This window comes from Hemiscyllium ocellatum, chromosome 1 (genome assembly GCF_020745735.1).
Source record: "Hemiscyllium ocellatum isolate sHemOce1 chromosome 1, sHemOce1.pat.X.cur, whole genome shotgun sequence".
Lineage (NCBI taxonomy): Eukaryota > Metazoa > Chordata > Chondrichthyes > Orectolobiformes > Hemiscylliidae > Hemiscyllium > Hemiscyllium ocellatum.
The window spans coordinates 143,345,759-143,373,654 of record NC_083401.1 but is presented as its reverse complement, the minus strand read 5'-3'; the positions used below and the strand labels follow the sequence as shown (position 1 = coordinate 143,373,654).

The following is a 27,896-nucleotide window of genomic DNA, read 5'->3' as shown; positions in this document are numbered from 1 at the left end:
AGACAGACAACATGAAGTCCCACGTCTTGGGCCCACATAAGCACTCCTGTTTTGATGGATGTGTGCTGTGGCCTGGGGAGTCAATCAGTGAATGCATCTAAAAAGAAAGAAGTGGTGTGGGTGCTGGGAAGTGGGTGCAATGTGTCTGTATGTGTGTGTGAGAAAAGAGTGTTGCAGCTGCTGATGTCCCAGCACCAAACCTAGTCATAAACTCTGAAGCTGTGGATAATGTCCGCGGAGGCTGCCCGTGTATTTTGATGGAACTCCAGCATTATCTTGCCCTGCTTGAGTCTTGCAGATAATTGATGACAGTTTGAGTTAATCATTTCTCCCCTTTGTTCACCAGGTAGTTCGCCTGAAGGATCTTTTATTTGGCTTTTGTGTCTTCCCATAGGTAATTGATCATTCCACACCCAGGGAAGTTCAATTCATAGTCGAGCGAGTGGTCATGAATAACCAAGAGGTGGTTGCACTCCTCCAGGACTGTAAGCGGGCCCTAACTGCACCCCCATCAGAACCGTCAGAACAGGACATGACAGAGTACCGGCAGTGCGAAGGTGAGAGCTATTGAGCAGCCGAGCAAAGGGATAGCGGCAGTGTCTGTGAGACCCACCAGCACGGTCCACACTGCCGAGAGACACGATGCCCTGTCGCTTTGGCTTCGTTTTTCTTTTGGCAGGCGAGTGTCGAGAAATAACTGGATTTACAGCACATGAATAGGATTTAGCCTTGAGTTGGGAAGGAAGCACACTTTGTCACAGTGAATTGCTGTCAGTTCTCATTTTAAGCTCCAATAAACACAAGGGGTGAATAGTTGCTGTGATAGAACAGTAGGCAAACCCCTGCTGCACATAACTTGTCAGTATATGCTGCTAAATCCTGGTTTTAAAGGGCATTACCTTTTTTTCAGACTGGTGTCCCAGTCTATATGTGCAAGTATGTATGTCATACTTATGGAACACTGGACGTTTCATATTTATAACCCTCAGCCCTCTCTTATATTTCAATATATTTGTACAAACTTTACCAACCTAAAGGAAACAAGAATCATTGCAGACCACTTGAGCCCCACTGCTTGTTAAAATGAGTTTGTGGACAGTGTTTTGAGAACACTATTGACTGAACCATAAACACTTCTGCTTTGACACAATGGTACCACAAGTACCAGCAGACAATCTGCCATACACATTCATCAACACTTTCTCACATACCTTAGCCATTGGACCCAGGCTGGTGATGATGCTGCTAGAATTAAGGCTTTGTGAAATACTACATTTGTGAGCAGGCTTGAAGAGCATCCTGTAACATTTTTGGCAGTGTTTTAATTTGCCAAATACCACAGCTAGTACCTTACAGCCTTTGCTCCCTCTCTGTTTTATTCCATTCAAAATATAAGGGAGACCAGGATTTGAATAATGTTTATTTCCGGACTACTGTTCACAGAAGTGTCCCCTAATTTCTATCCACCTGCTGAATGAAGCTTGTCCAAAGTAAGAGCTCAGGTGTGAAAGGTGAATTCATCATGAATCAGTCGTTCGCATGCATTTGAAATATAAGCCCATACAACTAATTCAAGGCAGCAGTTATCTATGACTTGTTTCAACTCCGTTCTAAGCAGCTCTTACTGCATCAGTAATGCTAACCATGTAAGGTCAACATGCGTATTCTTTGTAAATCACGCACACTATACATCACTCTGGCACTCAAGAAGAAATCTGACCTTAACTTTCTTAAAAGGTATCGAAACAAAGTGTGAAAAAACATAAATAATCACAGGATCTTCATGATTATATTGGGTAAATTTAACATGTGCTATGCTGAACCATGAGCAATTCAAAATGTGCCATGTTCAATCTAATTTCCTTCACTTCCTATTAGGCTCATTAACAAGGAGGATTAGAATGCTTCTTATGTTGTGATGGCTGAAAATGTGTTGCTGGTCAAAGCACAGCAGGCCAGGCAGCATCTCAGGAATAGGGAATTCGACGTTTCGAGCATAAGCCCTTCATCAGGAATCATATAATATAAATATGTTGTGATGGCTTCAATACAGCAACTCAGATGACATGCACAAATACAGTTCCAAATAATAATCCCCACTGGGTATGCAGGTTTATGACAGTAACTGGAGGAATTTGCATGAAGGCAGTTAAAGCAACTTATAATATTGATCATTAAACTTTTTTTTCCCTAAAACTCATGGTGTCGCCACACACAAACCAGCCCAGATGTTGGCAAGTGTACTGTTACACTCCCAATTTTCAGGGTGAAAAATTGTACAAAATTATAGGGGTAAACAATATAATTTAATACTTCTCCAAATGTATGGCACAACAACATTATGGTCTTGTTATGACCAGATCTCAGATGAGACCCAGATTTGCTCATCACAGGCCCTGGTGAGTTCCTCAAGTTATTACAGTTGCAGGCAGGATACATCAAGTTCTCTGAGGATGGGTGAACTGGCTCCCGATCTTTATTCACCCATCCCCTCAGATTGTCACAACAAGGTTAATTTACAAAGGATCCCCTCCATTCTGGATACCTTCCTCCGAAACAATTGAATTTATGATTTAAATGGAACCAATTTAATAATGCTTTCTTAAGGTAACAACAGAGTAAGTTTATTAGTTACTAAATGCAAGAAGAAATAATAATACAGCATACATAAGCACACATTAGAAATAAAAAAAGTGAGTCTTAGAAAAGAGAAAAGTTACAATATATATGATCAGTTTCTTTGGGTCTTTCATGAAGATCAGATCATGAAACATTGATTGGTTAACATATATTTCAAATTTGTTGGCTTTGCAGATTATTTACCTTGTTTCCTTTTGACAATGGTTGATTAGCCACACTCAGGAGCAAGAGAGTCCTTCTTTTGTCATATTTCCTTTTAACTGGCTTGCTGGCCAGCTCGTCTCTAGCACCCACAGGAATTGAATCTTTTATTTGCAATGCAGGGATGACTAGTGGGTGTATCTTTGACTGTGATTGCACTAGCACTCAAACTCAGACTAGTACACACAGAGTACCTCAGCACACAGGCACGCAACAGTCCCTCACCTTGCTAACATCTCTTCCACACAGACACAAAGAACTCCTGTTCTTTTGCATTCATGAAAGAGGAAGACACAATACCTGTGTCGTTCCCAGACTTCCACCTTTTTTCTCAACATGTTCACAAATTATAGTCTAGTTTGTAGGGCACTTCTCCTCTTTGTAGTCATAGAGTCATACAGTTGTATAGAATAGAAACAGACCCTTTGGTCCAACCCATCCACGCCGACCAGATATCCCAACCCAATCTAATCCCACCTGCCAGTACCTGGCCCATATCCCTCCAAACCCTTCCTATATCCATCCAGATGCCTTTTAAATGTTGCAATTGTATCAGCCTCCACCACTTCCTTTGGCAGCTCATTCCATACACATACCACCCTCTGCGTGAAAAAGTTGCCCCTTAGGTCCCTTTTATATCTTTCCCCTCTCACCTAGGAAGAGGACCAGAATTTCATGCAATACTCCAACAGTGAGCTAACCAATGTCCTGAACAGCCGCAACATGACCTCCCAGCTCTTGTACTCAATTCTCTGACCAATAAAGGAAAGCATACCAAATGCCTTCTTCACTATCCTATCTACCTGTGACTCTACTTTCAAGGAGCTACACACCTGCACTCTAAGGTTTCTTTGTTCAGCAACACTCCCTAGGACCTTACATTAAGTGTGTCCTTTCCTTTAAAGGTTCCTTGACGACTCATCAGGTCTGACATTCCAGGGTGTCTTCCCCCTAGAGAGATACTAAACTTACATGCACAGCCATTTTTGGGATGTATGTTTTTTTGTTATAAAAAAGTAAATAAAAGTAAATCACTATGTGTACAAGTGATCCAGGGTCATGATCCATCATCTTGATATTATGAACAGCATCGCACTTATGGACCACATTTTAATTTTGTACAAAACATTTAAGCAATTTATGCAGGTTTGATGCAGCTTGAGTTGATCCTTTACCATGCAGCTAACACAACATTTAAAAGTAGAATGTGCATCATTGGGTAAAATGATTTAAGTAAAGAATTGTTGGTAATGCAAATACAGAATTCCACATACTCAGCTAGTCTAGCAAGATGACTGCAGTGACATGCTCAATATTCCTGACATTGATATTAATCTCACTGTGACCCAAGGTGCAGGCATTTAATCACAGCATACAAATAGAATACTGTTTCATTTAATGAAGAACTGCCTGAAACATGGAAATCCTATTGCCCTTTAAACTGAGCTCCTTGAGCTTTCACCACTGGCAAGACTTTGCTTCACCCTGTACCTTGTATTCTCAGGAGGTTCTAATCAATTTTGTTCCAGTCAAGGTTATGTAAGAATCCCCAGTAATCACAAATGTCATGAGTCTTCAGTACTCAGTTAAAATAAAAGAAGGATAAGGATCTCTGGAAGTTTCTCCTCAGGCCATTGTGGTGCTTCAACAAGTTCCAGTAAAAAGCAAAAGTACTGCAGTAATGTACAAGATGTGTCTCCAGGTTTGTGAAGTTCTGTTTTGATCAAATTTTCTGAAGAATGGCCTGTGATATTTCTACCAATTTGGACATTTCATGTATTCATGAATAATCTCACCTGAATAGCAGCAAATTGTGGCATCAATACAGGACAAGTGCTAGGAATGAAATTTATGTCCAGAAAGAAAGAAAACAAGAGAGTGAAATTTCAAACTTCAATAAAGGACATTGCAGGCCCTTTTCCTGATTTTTCCATCCATTGATTTTATGAATCAAAGATCCTGGGCAATATATCCGTGATTTCCCAGAATATGTAAAATTTCCCTTCCGAGTTAGATTAGATTAGATTCCCTACAGTGTGGGAACAGGCCCTTTGGCCCAACCAGTCCACACCAACCGATTTACTTTTGCCTTGAAGAGTGATGTACATCTAAAGAGAGTAGATTTCAAAATTAAAATGAATATTGACGCTCTCATAAATACACAGAAAATTCCTTACTTCACACCGAGCAATCAGAATCAGCCCAACCACGTAAATCAATTGCTATCTATAAAGATGTTTCTATATAATGCGATTTCTGCTTCACTCAGGAGGCAGTGCAGCTCTTTCTTATAGGCCTTCAGAGAGTCAGTAGGCACTACAACAGGCAGCAATATGTTCCTAAGACACAATATCCTATGTGAAATTTGCCCAATATCCAATTCTTACATATTTTAAATTCATGCACTCTGCTCCTCCCAAAATTGAAAAAAAAATCCTATTGACATCCAAACCAGAATTCCATTACACACTCGCTCAGAGTAATATTAACATCTACTGTGATCTGAAAAACATGGAGCAAGTGATTCAAATTAACATCTGGCAAAAAATTAAAATGATCCCTTCTGTGTGAAAAAGAAGCTTCTAATACTGAACATTAAATTGCTTTTTTGCATTTGTGTGTGCAATAATTTGTTCTAGATTTACCCTTTAGTGTCCACCCTTTACGATCATCCATACTATGTGGTCCCCTCTCAGTGCTTTCTTTCAAAGGCTGAAAAGCCCAGTTTCCCTTGCACTCCTCTTAACTCAGTTTTCTGACAGAAGGGATCAGTCTTGTGGCTTTTTTTTCCACCGCCTCCTTGTGTTCATGTTTTAAAATCTATAGAAGTCATTCAGCACTCAAAGTTTGAAAAAAGAAAGAAAGAAGCTTAGCTTGGCATCAGCCAGAATTTAGCTTTGTTAATCCAGCCTTATTCATTAGCACAAGGGGTTGATGCATAAACCAAAGCAGTAATGAGTAGGTAGGTGAACATTATTGATGAGCACTGCATTAGTGGATTAACTTAGGCACAAGGTTAAAAAAAAAGACGTGTTCAAACACTGATTCATATGTTTTAACTAATAGGGTATACTTGCTGAATTCTGGCTGGCATCCAAATCAAATTGTCCAAACTTTTCTCTGAAATTCTGCTGGAGTAGTCCTGATCTCCAACTATAACTCCAACAGGAGACGGAGAAAACCACCAGTGAATTTCGAGGACAAATATTCCTTTATTGTAAATTCATCAGTTACACAGAGTTCACAAATAGGCCCTGGCTAATTCTGTTTAAAACAAATCCCAGGCACTTTGCTACAGTGAGCATTACTAAGTGTTTTGATGATCATTTTGTCTCATTCCATTCCTGCTATGGTTCTTCATGCATAGAGTGTCATTGAAAGGATTTACTTCCTTTAAAAACGTTTTTTAAGAGCTGATTGAGTTTGTTTACCTGCAGGGCATGGTATAGTAAAGCACCCAGTGACAGACAAATCACCATTATGATTCTTTTGTAAGGACTGAGCAGCTTGTAGTTACTCTCAAGTGGATGTGCTTTCACAACTTCAGATGCCATATCTTTAGCATTTGCAATTGAGGTGTCTTTTATTTCTTTGAGATTTCCTTACATGAACTTTGACCTTCCTAGCTTCACTCTCTGCTGATCTGAGGACCCTGCTGGAACAGGCAAAGGAAATGAAGTGGCCCTTTGTGCCAGAGAGGTGGCAATACAAACAAGAAGTATGCCCAGAAGACAAAACAAACCTGAAAGATATCATCAGCGAGAAGCTGCCAGATTTGCTGGTATGAATAATGCACCTGTTGCACACAAAAAAGCATTTCCTTTCAAAAAAAAGAAATCATAATTGAAAACAAAATATTTTCTCATTTAATTCATACATCATCATCATATGTATTTAAGTACTTTCAAGAGCTTATTTAACAGCGTCTTTCTAGTCTTGCAAATTTATGTTCGTTCTTTCACATTAAGCACGAAGCTAAACAAATGCTGTTCACCAAAACTAATGAGTAAAAGTGACCTCTCTCACATGAACGGAGATGAGCCAATATTCCAAACATTTTGAAAGCCACAGACGTGGGGATCATTATAAAAGAGGGGTCGTCTCTTCCCTCCCCCATTTTTTTAAACAAACAAAGCTAAAACAACCCATTCTGTTTCAGGAATTCAACTAAAAAGTTTTCATACATTAGTTCCACAAAGGGTGTTCAACATTTTTCTCAGAATCTCTAAGCTAAAACAGACAACCCCCCCCTCAAAGAAAACTTCATTTTTTTTCTATCACAAAGCTGTGGATAAATATTTTCCCTTCATTTTCACATGAACTTTTAAGTCCAAGAACAATTTGCTAATGAACACTTGGAGAAATCTTTTTAAAAGTCGTACTGTGTCTTGTGCATTTTTGTTTTTTGCGGGGGGAGGTGGTTGTCTATAAAAGTAGTAAAGCTGTTTTTGTTCCTCCAAGACAGGAATTTATAGCTCTGCCTGACCTTCGTTATCCCACACAAAAGCTTTATAACTTTAGAGAGTTTGCCTGCATCAGAAGGCTTTCTCACAGAAGAAACACCTGCAGTAAACTCCCCAAGAAACCTGTGTATATGAGAGATTAATGCAGCAGTAATAGCGACCCCGTGTTTCTTGTATTATGCCTTCTCCCCAGGTAGACGGCTCTTTTCTGAGATGATACCAATTATTTATTGCTGAAACATCTGTTGATAACCGCAGCTGCCACAGCCAAACAAAGCAAATCATGGGGTCACAAACTATTCAGGCCCAAAATCCAGCCTCATGCCAGTTTGAACCATTCACTAATACTTGAGCCCATAGGTTAATGTCTCTTCTTGAAATGTTTCATCATGCTGCTTAAAAAATACTTTGTAAACACCACAGCCTTTGCAATCGGCTTTGAACTATTATTTAATCGCTGCTGGTAATTTATATTCCAGTGCCATTGTGTACTTCTGAAAGAGAAAGAGGTGAACAAAAAAAGAATTTCCAAACTGCAAACAGTGCAGAGAAGAGTGCCACTTTGACCTGTGATATTATTTACATTTAGGGATGCCAATTGTTTTACACTGAGTGCTTGCTTTGGTTGTGTGGACATTCTGTGGTCTTCATTTCAAGGAAGAAGCATGACTATAGAATCAGAAAATATGCTGCAGTGTTTAAACAATTATTTGAGGTGAAAGTGCTTTAATTATAGTGTTTGTTTTGATTAAACCACGCAGTATTGTACAAAGTTTTCCACGAATGCAGGATGTTGCATGCGGGTTTTTCTTTTTAACATTTTAATCCTCTCTTAGTTGGGAGCCTTTCATAACTATTTTCATGGCTTTTGTAATTTACATTTTTCATTATGACTGTAAAAGTAACTGTTTTTGAACCATTTCCCCACAATTTGGTGTGATCAAATTTTTTGACACTCATGAATTTGTATTAAACACCCTCCAATATCACTTCAATATCATGCTTCCATCAACAATAGAGAAGGAACATGAAGGCATAACAGACTCTGAAAGTGATCAGCGTTCAACAGTTGTATTCTGTAGAAAATGCTGAAAATTTTTATTTTATCAGACCAATATATGAAAAAACAAGCATTCAGTTTGTGGACAACTGACTACTCCTCTGACTCAAGCCCAGAGAGATACCCTTCAGCTGGCTGCTGAGAAAACCTTCCATTTTACTTAGATTTTCCAGGACCAGCGTAATCTTGCATTATACAAAGATAACTTTAGAGTGATGGTTTTGTTCATGTCTTTTCAAAAATGTAAGGTTTCTGTATGAAGTGACCTGAGACAACTTTAGCCCAATTGCCCAATTTTTCGTACCAAAGGTTGAATTTCCACAATAATTCTCTGGGTCATCCTCCCCAATTTGAACAAGAGAACTGGGAAATAGTCTGCTTTTCTGTGATCTCCACAACCTCTCAGCCAAGCTTCCAGTAGGTAATCAGGAGAGCCTCTTGGGAAGTAAAGTGTGTTCCTCACCGCCTGACAGTCTGATGTACAGAGCTTGTCAAAATGATCAGGGTGCGAAGGAGAACCATTGACAGTAAGAAGGTTTTTGATTGTGCGATGTTAAGATTCTTCAAGCACTGAATTATTTAATTCACTTTTTAAGGGGGATCTTTGGTTTCCTGCCACATCATGGGCATTGGTCTTTGTGCCACCAGAGTTGGAAGGCTCATTAATCAATAATATTGCAAAGCTGGCCAACTGCTGTAAGGCGTGTTGTGTACAACCAAACAGCAGTAAGACAATCCTTAGCATATTCCACCTGCACAATGACAGCATTAAGAGAGAACTGCACATCATCCCAAATGGCTGAAGTTTGATCTCTGCACTCCTTAGGTAAATATCATTCTCCAAATGCCACTACTCAGCTGATTGGTTCATCTGATCAAGATCCTGTTATAATCTGAGGTAACCTTCTTCGCTGTCCACTTAACGTCCAATTTTGGTGTCATCTGCACACTTACTAACTTTGTATCCTATGTTCACATCCAAATCATTAATATAAATAACGAAAAGCAGTGGACCCTTATAGGGTTATCAAGAGTGTTAAAAAATGATAAAACCTGTATAAGCTCCTGGGTAGGAGAAAGTGAGGTCTGCAGATGCTGGAGATCAGAGCTGAAAATGAGTTGCTGGAAAAGCACAGCAGGTCAGGCAGAAGGGCTTATGCCCGAAACGTCGAATTTCCTGTTCCTTGGATGCTGCCTGACCTGCTGCGCTTTTCCAGCAACACATTTTCAGCTCTAAGCTCCTGGGTAAACTGGCTAATACTTGATCGGGATAACAGGCCAAGGACTTCCACTCTTGCCATCATCTACTCAACTTAGAATATTGCATCTAACAAAATCTGTCCATACAAACTTAATATTGCGAAATGAAAATCAATGCATATCATCAGAGGCAATGCTCAACTAACTTACCTCCCCAACCCTGAGCAACAGTGATGTCCCCCTTCCACCCCTGAAACAAGGTAATTGCAACAGGCAAAATATTGGGGAAGGTCTACTTCAATCCAAGCCCACCTTATTCAATGACTTCCTCAACACATCAGCAGTGTGCCATCACTCACTCCAACCTTTTTGATTAAAGCCACCAAATTGAGGAGTAACAACTAGAGGCTTGTGGCTAAAGAAAACATTCACCAGAAATTAATTTCTCATTGTAGATGTCACTTTCCATTCACTCAGATTTGATCTTCCATGGCAACAGTGGACACTTTTAAACTGTTTCTGAATAGACTAAAGTCTCTATGCAGCCACAAAACATTGATGAGATTGCTAAGACCATCCAGGCTGAAACTACAGTGCCACCCAAACAATGGCCCAGATCTTCAAATCTTTGAATCATCAGAGACCAGGGAGATGAAGCAAGATGCTCATGAATCATAGAGACGTACAGCACGGAAACAGACCCTTTGGTCCAACCTTTCCAGGCTAACCAGATATCCCAACCTAATCTAGTCCCACTTGCCAGCACCTAACCCATATCCCTCTAAACCCTTCCTATTCATATATCCATCCAGATGCCTTTTAAATGTTGCAATTGTACCAGCCTCCACCACTTCCTCTGGCAGTTCATTCCATACACGTACCACCTCTGCCTGAAAAAGTTGCCCCTTAGATCTCTTTAATGTCTTTCCTCTCTCACCTGAAACCTATGTCCTCTAGTTCTGGACTCTCCCAACCCAGGGAAAAGACTTTGTCTATTTACCCTATCCATGCCGTTCATGATTGGTTCTGGGTCCACTGCTTTTCGTTATTTATATTAATGATTTGGATGTGAACATAGGATACAAAGTTAGTAAGTGTGCAGATGACACCAAAATTGGACGTTAAGTGGACAGCGAAGAAGGTTACCTCAGATTATAACAGGATCTTGATCAGATGAACCAATCAGCTGAGTAGTGGCATTTGGAGTTTAATTTATATAAACGCGAGGTATTGCATTTTAGGAAAGCAATAAGGTCACCCCTCTATAAGGTCACCCCTTAGCCCACGCTTCAGGGAAAACAGCCCCAGCTTATTCAATCACTTCCTATTGCTCAAATCCTCCAACCCTGGCACCATCCTTGTAAGTCTTTTCTGAACTCTTTCAAGTTTCACAACATCCTTATGATAGAAAAGAGACCAGAATTGCACACAATATTTCATAAGTGGCCTAACCAATGCCCTGTACAGCTGCAACATGACCTCCTAACTCTTATGCTCAATACTCAGACCAATAAAAGAAAGCATACCAAACGCCTTCTTCACTATCTTATCTACCTGAGAGTCCACTTTAAAGGAGCTATGAGCCTGCATCCTAAGGTCTCTTTGTTCAGCAACTCTTCTTAGGATCTTACCATTAAGTGTATAAGCTTTGCTAAGATTTGCTTTCCTAAAATGCAACACCTCGCATTTATCTAAATTAAACTCCAAATGCCACTACCCAGCTAATTGGTTCATCTGATCAAGATCCTGTTATAATCTGAGGTAACCTTCTTCACTGTCCACTACACCTCCAATTTTGATGTCATCTGCAAACTTACCAACTATATATCCTATGTTCACATCCAAATCATTTATATAAATGGCAAAAAGTAGTGAACCCAACACTATTCCTTGTGGCACTCCACTGATCACAGGCCTCCAGTCTGAAAAGCAATCCTCCACCACCACCCTCTGTCTTCGACCTTCAAGCTAGTTCTGTATCCAAATGGCTAGTTGTCCCTGTATTCCATGAGGTCTAACCTTGCTAACCCAGTTTCCCATGAGGAACCTTGTTGAACGCCTTACTGAAGTCCATATAGATCACGTCCACCATTCTGCTCTCATCAATCCTCTCTGTTCCTTCTTCAAAAAACTCAGTCAAGTTTGTGAGACATGATTTCCCACGCACAAAGCCATGTTGACTCCCCCTAAAGTCCTTGCCTTTCCAAATACATGCAAATCCTGTCCCTCAGGATTCCCTCCAACAACTTGCCCACCACCAACGTCAGGCTCCCTGGTCTATAGTTCACTGGCCTGTCCTTACCACCTTTCTTAAGTAGTGGTACCACATTAGCCAACCTCCAGTCTTCTAGCACCTCACCTGTGACTATCAATGATACAAATATCTCAACTAGTGGCCCAGCAATGACTTCCCTAGCTCACCTGAAATCCCAATGCACTGACCTCCATTGGAAATGCCTAGGAAGTTTGTACTTCTGATGAGCAATTTGCCAATTCCCTTGGACCATCCACAAAACCCTCTGACTCTGAGTTACTGTGGGAGACTTTGGAGACTTCCATCTTACTTACCTGGATAATTACTCAGGAAATGCTGGACTGATTAAACTCAGACTAGCTGGGAGGTGATTTTAGAACTGACCCCTCAATCACTCATGTTAATCCATCCCCCAAACCTTCCTACACCCACCATGACCAACCACTATCATTCAACCTGACTCCCTGCCCTCCCAACTAACCCCCAACCCTACTCAAATACACCCCTGATTATGCAACACCGCCTAGCCCAACGAAACTTGGGAACCGCCTACCACCTGAATTACATCCACCTTTCATCCCAATCGTAATGGCTGTAGACCAGACTACCTCTTCCAACCTAGCCCAACTGCCCCCTGTTCTTCCTGTGCTCTCACTTGATAACCTACCCTCTTGTCACCCTTCCTTCTTACCACCCTTCCTAACTACCACTCTACTGATTTGCTACACTACCCACCCATTCTACCCACTTACTACACCCACCTACCATATAAACCATTCACCCTTAAATCCATTCACCATTTACTGGCATCCATGCTGTACCTTAAAAAAAACTTACAGCAGCTACTGCCATAAAAGTCTTCTCCTTGCATTACAATAAGAGAATTAACTCTTCCAGGGACACTATGCTTTTCCTTTCTGGAGAATCAGAGCTCAGAAAACCAGGCAACAAATGTGAAGCACTGATGAGGTGGAAAAACATTCAAGCAAGTGACAATTTGGCAATACACTTGATGCCAGATCATTCCTGTGGCTACATTGTCCAGGAATTTACTGGAAACATCGATTCTCCTGCTGCTCGGATGATGCCTGACCTGCTGTGCTTTTCCAGCACCCCACTCTCAACTCTAATCTCTAGCATCTGCCGTCCTCACTTTCGCCTATATGATTGTCCAGGAATATCCACTGTCTAAGCTTTAGGAATTCTATCCAGCCACCAGCTTGGTTGTTTGAGTATGCACAAGTTAAATAATTAAATACTAAGAAGTTGCTCATCTTTGATTAGGAATTACAGTAACAAATTGAGCAGAAGGCCTCTCCTCAATTCCTCCCAAACCTGTTACATTGTCAAGTGTGGCAGGTGCATACAAACGTTACCACTTTAAGGTACATAGCATTTAACTATTGAAATATAGCTCTGTTCTTCATTGTTGCTGAGTCAGTATCAGGGGACTGTGGAATTGTCTTCACTACTTGGACTACAGTAGTTCAAAAATACACATCAATGCCTTCTCAAGGGCAGTTATAGATGAGCAATGAATATTGGCCTTGCCAGTGAATCCCAGAACTCAAGAATTCATTAAAGAAGTAAAGGATGAAAATAGCATTTTCCTAAATTAATCAGAAGTATTTTGAAATCATTCAGGGAACTTAGAGATGCACCATCTACTTTTGTCCTTTGAACTGATAAAACACATAACTGTTAGCACAAAGAAAACCTTGGGTGTATAGTCTTGTCCAAAACCAGTTTTAATTCATAATTTCAAAATTTACATGACTTTTCCTGTTCCTTTTAATATCGGAATGTGTTCCATTCTGCAGCATGTTGCCCTTCTCCTAATGAACACAAATGTATATTTGTGTATTTAATTTTATAATGTCAGAAAAAAATCACTTCATTCTTCTGTTTGTGTATCTATTAAGTATTTCTATAGGTATTTCCTCACTTGTTAAATCAAGGGATGCATTGTGGCGATTTGGTGAAAAGCTCTTGCTTTTCAGGGGAACTACTGGAAATATAAATGACTTCCCATTGAGTACACGAGTGAAGGCATCTCATGATGCGATACTGAATTACACTCACATGAACTGTTCTAAGTTTAATCCCTGAACTAGAATGAGTCAGTTGATCTCAGCTGGGAAGGAATAAAATCATTCAGTGTCTCTGTGTTTGCCTGATGTCCAGCGAACCCAGCTGGCTATCGAATGAGGAGCAAATTAAAGTTGTCTTCCTGTAGTTAAATAGATCTCTAACACATGCTAGCCAGATTCTGGCATTAAAGATATTCAGTTGAATGATATCTCAGTGAGCAATTAACGCATGTGGAGCTAACTACATTGACCCTGAAACTCAGTCGGTGATGTTCCTGTTGGTGAGACTAAGCTTGTGCCCAATGTTGCTTCCCAACACTGACCCCTAATATAGTTTGGAGGTCAGTAGAAGGGGAATTACCTTGGCACCCAAATTGCATCATGACTAGTAAACTGTGGTCAGCCACTGCCATAAGGAGAGGTAGCTGCTTCACAGAAAAGGCTCAAAAGTAATATTTTAAATTCACTTTCATTGGGCAGGGGAGATGTAGGGTTTAAACCAACCACAAGATCGGAACCTGTGGGGCCATATAGTCCCTTTATTCTCAGTATCTTTGAAGATTTCACTGGCCTTCTACTTTCTTTTAGGTGGAAAATGATTAGATAAGAGTAATGAGAATATATGAATTCTTTGAATAATATTTTACATTGGCATTTTGAAACTGAAATGATAAATCAATTTAAGATGTAAAGTAAATTTTTGGAAGCTCACCTATTTTGAATAATAAGAATATAATGAAATCTTCATATTTCTTAACAATAGGTTTTAGTCCAGACCTTTCATCAAAACCTTTAATGTAGAAATGTTTCTAGGTCTCTATGAATGACTTAAAAAGTGCTAGTTTATTGCCGTACTGCATTAGAACAGTAGTAGGGCAAAATGCTCCTTATGCATAAGTAGATTAATAAAGCATGCTTCTTAAATTTTACAGTATGAGGCATTTGACTTAGTCATAGAGTCATGGAAATAGACCCGACTCATCCATGTTGACTAGATTTCCTAAACTTAACTAGTCCCATTTGTCTGAGTTAGACTCATAACCCCCTAAACTTTTTCTATCCAGGTAACTGTCTGAATGTCTTTTAATTTTGCCGTTGTACCTGCCTCTACCACTTCTTTTGGCAGTTTGTTCCATATATGCACCACTGTCTGTGTGAAAAATGTGTCCCTCAGGTCCCTTTAAACTTTGCCCCTCTTGCCTTACCCTCTAGTTCTGGACTCCCTTACCCTGGAATAAAAAAACCTTAACCAATCATATTATCCAGGACCCTCATGATTTTATAAACCCATATAAGGTCAACCCTCAGCTTCCAATGCTCCAAGGAAAAAACTCTCAGCCTATCCTGTATCTCGTTGTAACTCAAGTCTTCCAATCTCGGTAACATTCTTGTAAATATTTTTTGCATCTTTCCAGTTTAATAATATCCCTATAGCAGGATGACCAGAATTGTACACAGTATTCCAAATTTGTCTTGTACAGCTTTAACATGTTGTCCCAACACCTGTAATCAATGCCTTCTTCATCAATCTGTCTACCTGTAATGCCACTTTCAAGGAAATATGTACATGCACTTCTAGGTCTCTCTATTTGACAACACTCCCAGGGCCCTACCATTAACTGTATAAGTCCTGCCCTGGGTTGTCTTACCAAAATACAACAAGGACACGTTTGTTTAAACATTGTATACTAAATTAAGGACAAGAGTTAAGTTCATTTGGACAGCAGTAATCTGCCACATCAGCTGCAGGTGCAGGAGTTAAATAAGGGAAAACAACCCCACAATTTTGCTTTTAAATGACTTATTGAATATCAAATTAAGGGCCAGCATGAATCCAAAATTAAATCAAGTATTAATTGATGCCAATCTATTTCCAAATGGGAGAGAGTTATAGTATAGTTATTGCTGTAATAGCTGAGAATGAGAAAACACCACTTGAGAATGCATATTTGAGGTTAGTGGGGACTGTTTTAGAACAATCAAAGCACAGGAACTAAACTGTAAACAAGAATAGGACAGATTTTCCTGTTTTTTTAAAGAATCCATACAGTATGCGGAAGTAGACCATTTAGCCCACACCAGTCCTGCAAAGAGCATTCCCATCCAGACCACCTCACTACCCCATAACCCCACATTTAGCACGGCCAATCCACCTGTACATCTTTGGACTGTGGAGAAAACCAGGGCATACCCATGCAGACATGGGGAGAATGTGCACACTGCACAAAGACATTCACCTGAGGATGGAATCAAACTCCAGTTACTATGAGGCAGCAGTGCAAACCACTGAGCCATTGTGCTATGTTATTCTTACCTCAGTTGCAGACAACACTCAGTTCTGTCCTTTAGGGAAATAAAGTTGCTTCCTTACCTAGTTCGGCCTACAGGAAACACCAGACCTACAGCAGGGTGGTTGACTATTAATTGCCCTCAGAAATGGCCATCAATCCATTCAGGGCAATTATGGATGGCCAATTAATTCAGGGCAATTAGGGATGGGCAATAAATATTGGAGTTGATGGTGATACCCAACTTCCAGGAAAGAGTAAAGAAGGTAGTACCGCTGTTCCTGATCAAGGGCTTATGCCCGAAACATCGATTCTCCTGCTGCTGGGATGCTGCCTGACCTGCTGTGCTTTTCCAACATCACACTCTCGACTCAGTACCATTGTTCAATCCCTGGTTGCTGGAATTTGTTGACCCAGGCCATTGTAATATGTATTGGATAGCCTCAGCAATCCATCTGGCAAGACAAGTGACCTTTTTTCCATCATATTGGACAGTATAACATTCCTGTGCTATGTCAAAAGGGTAGGTGCCTGATCAATGTTGCCTGGGAGTAAAGGCCCAGAAAAAAAAGTCCTACTATTGCAGAAAATAATACATTTAAAGTCATAACCTGACAAACCCAGCAACCTCTCATATGGACATAAATACATAAATATTGGGTGAAGGGCAGGGTACAGGAATGAGTTAACTCATACTTCAGAAACCACAGATGGGTCCACAAGTGTTGCATTGTAAAAGGTGAAATTAAGAAGGGAGTAGAAAGCAAAGGAAATATGCCCATTCCACGAGTAAAGACACTAATGAAGCAGATTAAATGATAGTGGTTTATTAATTCCTCTGGAGCAAGTCTCCCCACTTGCTTTCCTCTTGTTCCTGACTTCTGCTCCCTTTGGGAACTAATCAGAGTTTTACGAGTTTAAAGTTCTCTTTAAAGCTAAGGTCTCATTTCTTCTTCAAAATTTGGAGGACGCTGTGTTTGAAATGGTAATGCTTCCAGAGAAGTGTTTCATTAATTTATTCCTGTCTTTATGATTCCACAATAGTACAAACAATATCAACTTTCTCCAGTTTTTCACAATGCAGTTGAAGTGCTCATTTCACTCCACAGAGACACAAACAGATGTAAACTTTTGCAAACACTTTAGAAAATAATTCAGTAAGTTTGTCTTCAGTGCAGCAATGAATAGTTGACGGGAAAAATGTCTAATTAGTGTAAGTGCAAATAATAGAGCCACTTGGATTTTTTCACCCTCTTTGAGGGCTACTTTCCCTTCAGATTCAAAGCCCCTTTTGTTGGTAGAGTCACTTGCATTCAATCTTTTGTTCAGGGACTGATAATAAATGGAAGAAGACTAAGAGAATGGAAGAAACCCAGTTGCATTTGAAGCTACAGCTTTTACAAGTTTCTTAATATTTAGCAATGTTTTCCATGCATTGTCACTGTCAAACACAACTGGAGCTATGTCTGATGACTCTGTGAAGCATAGAGTTTGCACAAACAATTATTTTTGAAAAATATAGATTTATCTGTCAACCAGTTGAAAATTTTAAATATAAGTTAAATGAATTGTCGAGTTGCGATGGAGTTTTGGTTTCCCTGCTGTAATTTTCATGGCTATGAAAAGGGAGACGTTGCCAAATCTCTTAATTTTGCACTTATCAGCATTAACACAAGAAAGCAAATATTAAATTATCACAATTTATTGTGCAAGAGAAAAAGGTGTTAATTGATTGAAAGTTGACTCTGATTGGTTGAGACATTGCTATGGAGAAAGCAAAAGGGAGATAGGCTCCCTAATTTCCTATGATTAATCTGTGCTTGTTGCACTTGATGCAGGCAGCATGCAAATCTTGCGATATTTACTTATTACCATGATTGTAGAGTGTAGCCTGCGATGCTGAAAGACTACATTCTTAACTAAGGCTTAAAACTGAAATAGCGCCGCTTGACATTAGCCAGCACTACTTAAAGGAAGGTGCTTTGTGGCTGCAGCAGGTGCTGAAAGTGGCTGGAGAAAGGTACTTACGCAGAAAAAAAAAAGATGCACATGACAGGAAGCATGCTCCAGGACCTTCTAATGCAGCACAGGAGGCTTTGGTGCACATTACAGAAAGAGGGAGAGGGATCCTTTATTAACAGGGGTCTAGGTGGCCTCTTAGTAGACAATGTGCAGGCAGTGACAGAAAATATCCATGGATGTGGTGGTTCTGTGTTTGCTAACACAAATTTACATACTCAGCCTAGGAATGGAAACTAGACATAGGACTGAATCGTCCCCTAATTTGGCCAAGTATCACTCAGTTTCATGGGGGGCGATTTTTTCTCAATCTGTAGCAACCATCTGCTGCTTCCACCATTAATTATCCATCACATTCCAGGGGCTGTTCATGTTATATCATATGCTCACAGAGATACAAGTATTTCTACTGCTGGGACCTTCTGGTGATGATGCCATGGGTGTCATATTTAAACCCAAGCTGTACACCATTTCAAACAGCGCAAGCCACAAACTACCACCCCAAATAAGTTGCATTTGGAAGGAGGGGGCCAAGAAAGGGAACATGGCACCCATTTGCCAACAGGAACTTGGAGGTCCTAGTGGATGGGGTGGTGGAGAGGAGGACCATCCTCTTTCCTCAGCACTGCCAATTGAGACCATAACACCAGGGCAGCACGGTGGCACAGTGATTAGCACTGCTGCCTCACAGCGCCAGGGACCTGGGTTCAATTCCCGCCTCAGGCGACTGACTGTGTGGAGTTTGCACATTCTCCCCGTGTCTGCGTGGGTTTCCTCCGGGTGCTCCGGTTTCCTCCCACAGTCCAAAGATGTGCGGGTCAGGTGAATTGGCCATGCTAAATTGCCCGTAGTGTTAGGTAAGGGGTATATGTAGGGGTATGGGTGGGTTGCGCTTCGGCAGGTCGGTGTGGACTTGTTGGGCCGAAGGGCCTGTTTCCACACTGTAAGCAATCTAATCTAATCTAATCTAACCAGACACTGCCAGCATGGATGGAGATAGCCATCATAGTCAATGCAGTTGCTATAAAAAATACACAGCAGTACTGTAAGATCATTGATCTCCTGCGCCCTGCAAAGGTAACTGATATATTGTCAGGCATAACAAGTCAGACAGGACTTAATTATTACCCACTTTCAAGGGATCTGAGTTAGGTGAATACATCATACACTGAATGTGGACTTTTATTGCCACAAGGGCAAGAAGGCCTTGTAATGTGCAAAAGCAAAAGTCATTTCTTTCTTAATACTTTCTTCACTTTTTCTTGTGCAAGAGAATTCACCATTATCAGCTGTTTGAAAGCTTCACAACCTGCTGCCCCTGCATTCAAGAATGGTGACATTGTCTGTTCTGGTAGGCACAAGGGAATGATTAGAACTCATTCAGAGTTTCTAGTTGCAAGGTGCTATGTAAGGTTAGTTTCTGAAGCTTCGTTACTGTGCTCTGCCATGACCATTATCAGGCTGAGAGGCATCCTGACACAAATCTTTTTCAACTACCCACCAATCTTCCGTGTCTATGATTCATGTACACCAAGAAATAAGGATGTAGTTCTTAGCCAATTTCACTCCAGCATCTAAAGTTACATAATCAGCAATTAAGACCTCTTTAACCACCAGAATAATATGCTAAAGGCAGATTTTGGATATTAATGGAGCACCAGACATCACCCAACTGTAAAAGAATGTGCACTTCCTTGTAAGACTCCTATGTAAGAATGTAGACAGACTTAAGACAGAGATGGATTGGTTAGATGTATATTCACTGGAGTTTCAAAGAATGAAGGTGGGGCAGTGAACTTTCATGAAAACTGATAAACATCTAACAGAACCAGGCAGGGTAGATGCAGGAAGGATTTTCACCAACACTAGGGAGTCCAGTACTAGGAATCACAATTTGAAAATAAGGAGATGCCATTTAAGACATTAAGAGAAATTTCTTCACACAGAGAGTGGTGAGCCTGTGGAATTCCTTTGAGGCCAAAACATTGAATGTTTTCAAAAGGAGTTAGATGTAGTTCTTAGGGCTAAAGGGATCAAAATGTTTCGGGAAAAGACAGAAACAGGGCTCTGTGTAGGATGATCAGCTGTGACCATATTGAATAATGGAGTAGGATCGATGGGCCAAAAGGCTTACTCCTGTTCTTTTTCCTTCAGAGTTTTTATGAGATATTTACTCCCACAAGGAGACAAAACAGAGGGATTGAGTCAGATTGAAGTGGTGGATGAGCTATTACTGCTGGTGTAGACAAATGACAGATGGTGTGTCCTGAAGGAAAGAGGTGGAAGCACAAGAAGGTTTGACAGCTTCACAGTTTGGGAGGATGTGGTGGGTGAGAGTCATTGAAGCTTCCCTACTGCACGCAGTAATGAGACAGGTGGATACATGTGGGTACATGAACTAGCAAGAGAAGATGGTTTCCTTGTTTCATACACAAGGACTTCCAAAAGTTTTTAGATCTAGTGTCAAACAGCAGTTTTGTGACAAAAGTTAAAGTTTGTTGAATAAAAGAGACAGTAGGTGCAAAACAGATTCAGTGTTAGGAAACCGAGAATGTGATGAACAGTTTTTCAGGTTGAAGAAAGTTTGATAATGGTGTTGCTCTATGATTGGTGTTCAGAACTCCAGCTCTTCCTGACAAATGTTCATGATTTTGATCTTGATGCATGGAGCAATTTCAAAATTTTTTGATATGATTTGACACTTAGAAATACCCCCAAATCCCTTTGTGTTGCAGCTTTCTGAAGTTTCTCAAGACCAAAAGAATACTTGATTCTGGAAGTTAGATGTTTTAGCAAGAACTGAGAAGATGGTAAAAGAGGTGGGGGTGTGGCATTGTTAGTCAAGGACAGTTTTACAGCTGCAGAAAGGACATTTGAGGACTCATCAACTGAGGTAGTATGGGCTGAGATTAGAAGTAGGAAAGAAGAGGTCACACTGTTGGGAGTTTTCTGTAGGCCTCTGAACAGTTCCAGAGATGTTGAGGAAAGGATAGCAAAGATGATTCTTGATAGGAGTGAGAGTGACAGGGTATTTGTTATGGGAGACTTGAACTTCACAGAAATTGACTGGAAATACTATAGTTCAAGTACTTTAGATGGGTCTGTTTTTGTCCATTGTGTGTAGGAGGGTTATCTGACACAGTATGTAGATTTGGTTCTAGGCAATCGAACCTTGTTCGATTTGGAGGTAGGTGAACACTTTGGTTATAGTGACCACAATTCAGTCATGTTTACTTTAGTGATGGAAAGGGATAGGTATACACCAGAGGGCAAGAACTACAGCTGAGGAAAGGCAATTATGATGTGATTAGACAAGATTCAGGATGCATAGGATGGGGAAGGAAACTGCAGGGAATGGGCATGATAGAAATGTGAAGTTTATTCAAGGAACAGCTACTGTGTGTCCTTGATAAGTATGTACCTATCAGACAGTTGTGTAGCGCAGGAGCCGCAGTTTACTAAGGAAGTTGAATCTCTTATCAAGAGGAAGAAGAAGGCTTATGTTAGGATAAGATGTGAAGGCTCAGTTATGGCAATTGAGAGTTACAAGGTAGCCAGGAATGACCTAAAGAGAGAACTCAGGTGAGCGAAGAGGGGACATGAGAAGTTGTTAGCAGATAGGATCACAGATAATAAGGGATAAAAGAATGATGAGAGCAAGATTAGGGCCAATCAAGTGGAAAGTTGGGCATGGAGTTAGAGGAGATGGGGAAGCACTAAATAAATATTTTTTATCAGTATTCACACTGGAAAAAGACAATAGCATAGAGGAGAATACTGTGAAACAGGCTACGAGGCTAGATGGGATTGAGGTTCACAAGGAGGCAGTGTTAGAAATTCTTGCAAGTGTGAAAATAGATAAATCCCCTGGGCTGGATGGGATTTATCCTGGGATTCTCTGGGAAGCCAGGGAGGAGTTTGCCAAGCCTTTGGTTTTAATGTTTATGTCATCATTGTCTACAAGAATAGTGTCAGAACATTGGAGGATAGAAAATGTTGTTCCCTTGTTCAAGAAGGGGAGTAGAGAAAACCCTGGTAATTATAGACCAGTGAGCCTTACTTCGGTTTTGAGTAAAGCGATGGAAAAGGTTATGAGAGATAGGATTTATAATCATTTCGATAGGAATAGGTTGATTAGGAATAGTCAACATGGTTTTATGAAGGGTAGATCGTGCCTCACAATATTATTGAGTTCTTTGAGAAGGTGAACAAACAAGTGGATGATAGTATAGCTGTTGATGTGGTGTATATGGATTTCAGTAAGGCATTTGATAAGGTTTCCCATGGCAGGCTGCTGCACAAAATACAGAGGCATAGAATTGAGGATGATTTAATGGTTTGGACCAGAAATTGGCTAGCTGAAAGAAAACAGAGTGGTGGTTGATGGGAAATATTTATCCTGGTGTTCAGTTACTAGTGGTGTACCACAAGGATCTGTTTTGGCTCCACTGCTGTTTGTCATTTTTATAAACGACCTGAATGAGGGTGTAAAGGGTGGGTTAGTAAATTTGTAGACAACACTAAGGTCGGTACAATTGTGGATAGTGCCAAAGGATGTGTAGGTTACAGAGGGACATAGGTAAGCTGCAGAACTGGGCTGAGAGGTGGCAAATGAAGTTTAATGCAGAAAGGTCTGAGGTGATTCACTTTGGAAGGAGTGACAGGAATGCAGAGTACTGGGCTAATGGTAAGATTCTTGGTAGTGTAGATGAGCAGTGAGATCCCAGTGTCCATGTAACATAGATCCCTCAAAGTTGCCACCCAGGTTGATAGGGTTATTAAGAAGGCATACAGTGTGTTAGCTTTTATTAGTAGAGGGATCGAGTTCAGAACCATGAGGTCATGCTGCAGCTGTACAAAACTCTGGTGTGGCCACACTTGGGGTATTGCATGCAGTTTTGGTCATCTCATTATAGGAAGGATGTGGAAGCTTTAGGAAGGGTTCAGAGGAGATGTACTAGGATGTTGCCTGGTATGGAGAGAAGGTCTTATGAGGAAAGGTTGAGGAACTTGAGGCTGTTTTTGTTACAGAGAAGAAGGTTGAGAGGTGACTTAATTTAGACATATAAAATAATCAGAGGGTTAGATAGGTTGGACAGTGAGAGCCTTTTTCCTAGGATGGTGATGGCTAGCACGAGGGGGCATAGCTTTAAATTGAAGGGTGATAGATATAGGACAGATGTCAGAGGTAGTTTCTTTACTCAGTGTGTAGTAGGGGCATGGAACGTGCTGCCTGCAACCGTTGTAGACTCGCCAACTTTACGGGCATTTAAATGGTCATTGGATAGGCATATGGATGAGAATGGAATAGTATAGTTTAGATGGGCTTCAGATTGGTTTCACAGGGCGGCACAAGATCGAGGGCCGAAGGGCCTGTATTGCGCTGTAATGTTTTATGTAACAGAATATTATTTAAATTAATTCTCCTACCTTCATATGAGGAACTTCACATTTTCCCACTTTATAATCCATTTGTCAACTTTTACCCACTTACGTAAACTATCAATATCTCTTTGTAAACTATTTTATATCCCTCTCACATCCTGTCTTCCTACCTGTTTTAGTGTTGTCTAGAAATTTGGCTACAGTTCATTCACTTCCTTCCTCCAAGTCATTAATATGTATTGTAAATATTTGCAGTCCCAGCAGTGATCCCTGTTGGAACCACTTTGGTCACAGATCACCAAGTTGAAAAAGAACCCTTTATCCCCACTCGCTGCTTCCTGCTCATGAGCCAAATCTGTGTCCACGTCAATATACCACCTCCAAAACCATGGCCTCTTATCTTATGACTTAACCTTTTGCTTGAGGCTTGCACCAAGTTATTTCCAATGGTTCGTGATGGTTTTTACAATGAATCATTTGCTGAATATGTGCCCATGTATTTTGTAATTCCAAATGCCAGAACAAAGGCTTCATGTTCCACAGTTGAATAATTGGATTGCATTCATGTAACATGTTTTGAGCCAAATGAAATAAGTTTGCCCTCTTGCATGGTTGCATTTTCTTTTTTAAAATCTACTTTAATGATAATGTTTTATCGGCTTTAAAGCAGATACGAAGACATTTACAAATCTGAGCACTTTTGCAGGTCTGCTTAATCCTGAAAAAAATAGGTATTTGTCCTAAATCTTCTAGTTTTCCTGGGTCAGGACGTATTCCATAATATGAATAGTGACATAAGAATATAAAGTTAACCTGACCTACATTCACTTGGTATTTCTTGCTGAACCAGGTAAGTTCTGCATGACAAGCTGCCACTGTCAGTGAGTGTAAGTTGCAGTCATACTGTTCTTTCGTGTTGCTTATCACCACAATATAACTGACAACATATGCCCACCCAGGAAAGTTTTCTCTAATTCTGCCCACATGCTGGCACTGATCCTGAGTGAATAAACCAAAACACGGTTTCCTGAAGCAGTATTTTCCAAATAGTGTTCCAAAGTGGTGATTTCTTGAGATCCTTCTGCCAATTGAACCAAGCAATCAATATCTTTGTTTAGTGTCCAACTTGGAGAAGAATTTGGCTCTTATGCATTTGGAATTCCTCTAATGGTGAAATCTTGTGTGGGAATCCCTTTATAGCAAATGTAGACATCTTGGCCTGGGGGAATATTTGTGCTTGCTCCCATGTTGACTTTGATTGTGAGTGCATCTTCGCCTCTTTTCTCAGGCATATGATGCTAATGTAGCAAAAGTTTCCTAATTGTCCACAACTTGTGTCACATTCACAGAGTGGAAAGTATGTTGGCCTTCTCATCAAATATTTTTCTGCTCTGAATTTTACCCTTGTCTCTCTGTCTGCTAGCCTCATGTTTGAATTGTACATGCAGGTCCCTAGCAGCTCCATGCTGTTGCTGTTATTATGCTGCACATAGTTTATGTTTGGCTGCATCATATTGTGGTATCTGTTTCCATCTTTGGGAGCAGACTTTTTTTCCATAGGCAGAGTTGGAACAGACTTTTACAGTCGGACTTTTTTAATAAAGGCGTAGAGTGCTAGAGCAAGGAGTTGATGTTAAAGTTGTATAAGATACTTGTTAGACCTCAGTTGGAGCAGTGTATACTGTTCTGGATGCAACATTATAGGAAATATGGGAATGCGCTGGAGTGCAAAAGTGATTTACAAAATTATTCCAGGAATGAGAAGCTTCAGATATGAGAATTGATTACAAAAGATAAAACTGTTCCATCTGTGTGCCATCATTTCTCCACCGAGACTGCAGCTCACCAAGCTGACACAATGCAGTCCAGCATCAGATTTCAGAAGACCAGAGTGAATCAAGGTCACTCTCATTGGCGATCTGACATCTCTCCACTGAAGAACAGCAGTGTTTCACCATTTGTGCTGGAGCGACTGTGGCACTTTGCAGGAGCACTGGGACAGGGAAACCCACGCCCTTTTCATGTATGTGTGCTTCCTTTGCATGGGTTTCCACTCAATCTATGACCAGGGTGATCAGTAGACAGAACTAGTTGCCCAGCAGCCATAGTTGGGTTTCTTGTGTTAATGGTGCAGCAGAGCATGAAAGTAACAGCTGCTACCAGGATATTGGTTTTCCACTTGCATGATACCCTGGTAAGCACACACACAGCAGCTGAACATGGTAGTTACAGTGCATCTCCAAACTTACATGCAACTGCCCAAGTGCACCGGAAATGCTCTCGTGATGAGAATACTCATTCTACCTGACCTCAGAGGCTGTTAGGAGGTCCTGCAATCAGCAGCTATAAGTGAGTCCTACTGGGGCATGTTCTGGAGGCAACACAAAGAGATCGGAGGCAGCAGCTTCAGCAGCGATGGCACTGCGGCTTCATTAGATTCGGAGAGTGGACTTAACCAGTTGCATTCGAGCCCATGTAATAGGGGCAACCAGTGAGGGAGCTCCCTTGCTACCTGAGGTCTCCAGGAGCACGAACTGAGCAGAGGAATTTGGGGCGCCATTATCGTAAAGCACCCAAAAAATATTGTTGAACTTTCCACTTTATTCCTTTATTTTTCTAGTTTATTTTAAAGAAGGACTTTTATGTTAATTATTACCTTATTTCTTTATTTTTTTCTACTTAAACTGACTTTTTAACTTTGTTTCTCTCTTTTATTACTTTGTACCTTTTTTTTGTTCCTCTGTACCTTTGAACTAAGATGGTACCCTGTGTGGCAACATTATACACTTTTCTCTGTGCTCCAAAACATCTGTACTTGAGTACACATGACAATAAAATCTAAATCTAATTCTAAAACCTCCTGATAATACTGCCTCTTTACATACAGAACATCAATATGTCACTTCTACAACTGTACAAATGGAGATGTCACCCGCTCAGACTGTTAAACAGCCCAACGCAAAGAAGTTCTTGCCTATAATCACCTACTAATGCCATCCTCACCCCGAGGCCAGTAACAGGTGGCAGCTATCTGTGAGACACTTCCTTTACTAGAAGACATTGCACACATAGTTACTTCTTGAGGCTGGGGTAGGAGCATCGGTTGCTGAAGATTCTTGGATATAAATGAAAGCCACTATCCTCCTTCCTCTTTGAACAGCTTGTGCTCCTGTCTGTTGCCTCTGCTAACTGTCCTGACCGTGCTGCAGATTGAGTGGGAGAAAAGCTGCTACGATTTGTGCAGAATGTTTGAAATCAGAACAAAAGCCCTCACCACATGTCATACCACTGCTTGTCAACATCAAAAACTTTAGCTGACAGTACCCATTGCTAAACACTTCTAGTTTAGCAGCAGCTGGTAGAAATCAATCAGCAACTAAGTTGAAAGTAGTTGAAGAGCCCTTTAAGTAATGGTGATAGTTGCCCCAAAATCAGGAAATGAAGGGAGACTGTCATGTGACATACTAATCCTTTGTGTAGGACCCATACACTTTCCAGTCTCAGCCCAATCTACTAGACTGAGATTCCATTGAACTCCAAGGACCCTTTAAATACCCAACTAAACAACTCTGGTACTGGAGAGTGGTATGCCACCATTGGAATTTGCAGTCGGGCACTGGCAGGCTCCCTCTTGGCAGTAGGAATCTTGCCAAGAGTCGATGTGTATAATTAATGACCACTTGAGAACCAGTATAATTTCTGTTCTGCTGCTTTTGTAGTGCTTTTCATTTTATTTGGTGAGATCACACAAAAGAACAAGTCACTTATTTTCTCTGAAATATGAGGGCTATTCTGCCAGGCAGACTATAATTTTCAAGCAGAGTCAATTAGTCACAAGTTCACTTGCAGGACTACAGTCTATTTAGGGAGACAGATGATAATCTGCAGTTATAGGCTCCTGCATACCCAGGCATAGATTATTTTTATCATTGTCCTTTCTCCACAAAGGAGCTTAATTTAGGACATTTTCCAGTCCTCGTCCAAATTCCCTGTATATGTACCAATTACTTGATTTTGTGCTGCTAGAATGCAGCAGTTTAATATCTACCCCTTTGACAGCTATTCTAGAAAACACACTGAAGTAAAAATGAAGAGAATTTCCCGCTGTCAGTTCATTACACTTTCCTTACAGTCTTATGAATCAGTAGCACTTAGAAAAATGGGCATAATCATTCTAATATGTTCTTTTATTCGATCCCAAGAGCATATGAAAAAATTATCACTTTCAACCCTGAAACATTACGAACAAGAGAAAAGGAATAGGTTATGCAGTCAATTGTGTCACTGTCACCATAT

General features: G+C 40.6%; 1 protein-coding gene across 5 annotated transcripts in view; it reads left to right on the top strand.

Annotated features, from left to right (window-relative positions):
* alpk1 (alpha-kinase 1) overlaps positions 1–27,896 on the top strand; it is a 137,546-nt gene that overhangs the window by 52,073 nt on the left and 57,577 nt on the right. For all 5 annotated transcript variants that reach the window (XM_060826626.1, XM_060826591.1, XM_060826600.1 and 2 more), the window contains 2 exons: positions 395–557; positions 6,468–6,622. In XM_060826626.1, the coding sequence (XP_060682609.1) occupies positions 449–557; positions 6,468–6,622 (264 nt within the window). In that variant the 5' untranslated portion in view covers positions 395–448. The remainder of the gene's footprint in view (positions 1–394; positions 558–6,467; positions 6,623–27,896) is intronic.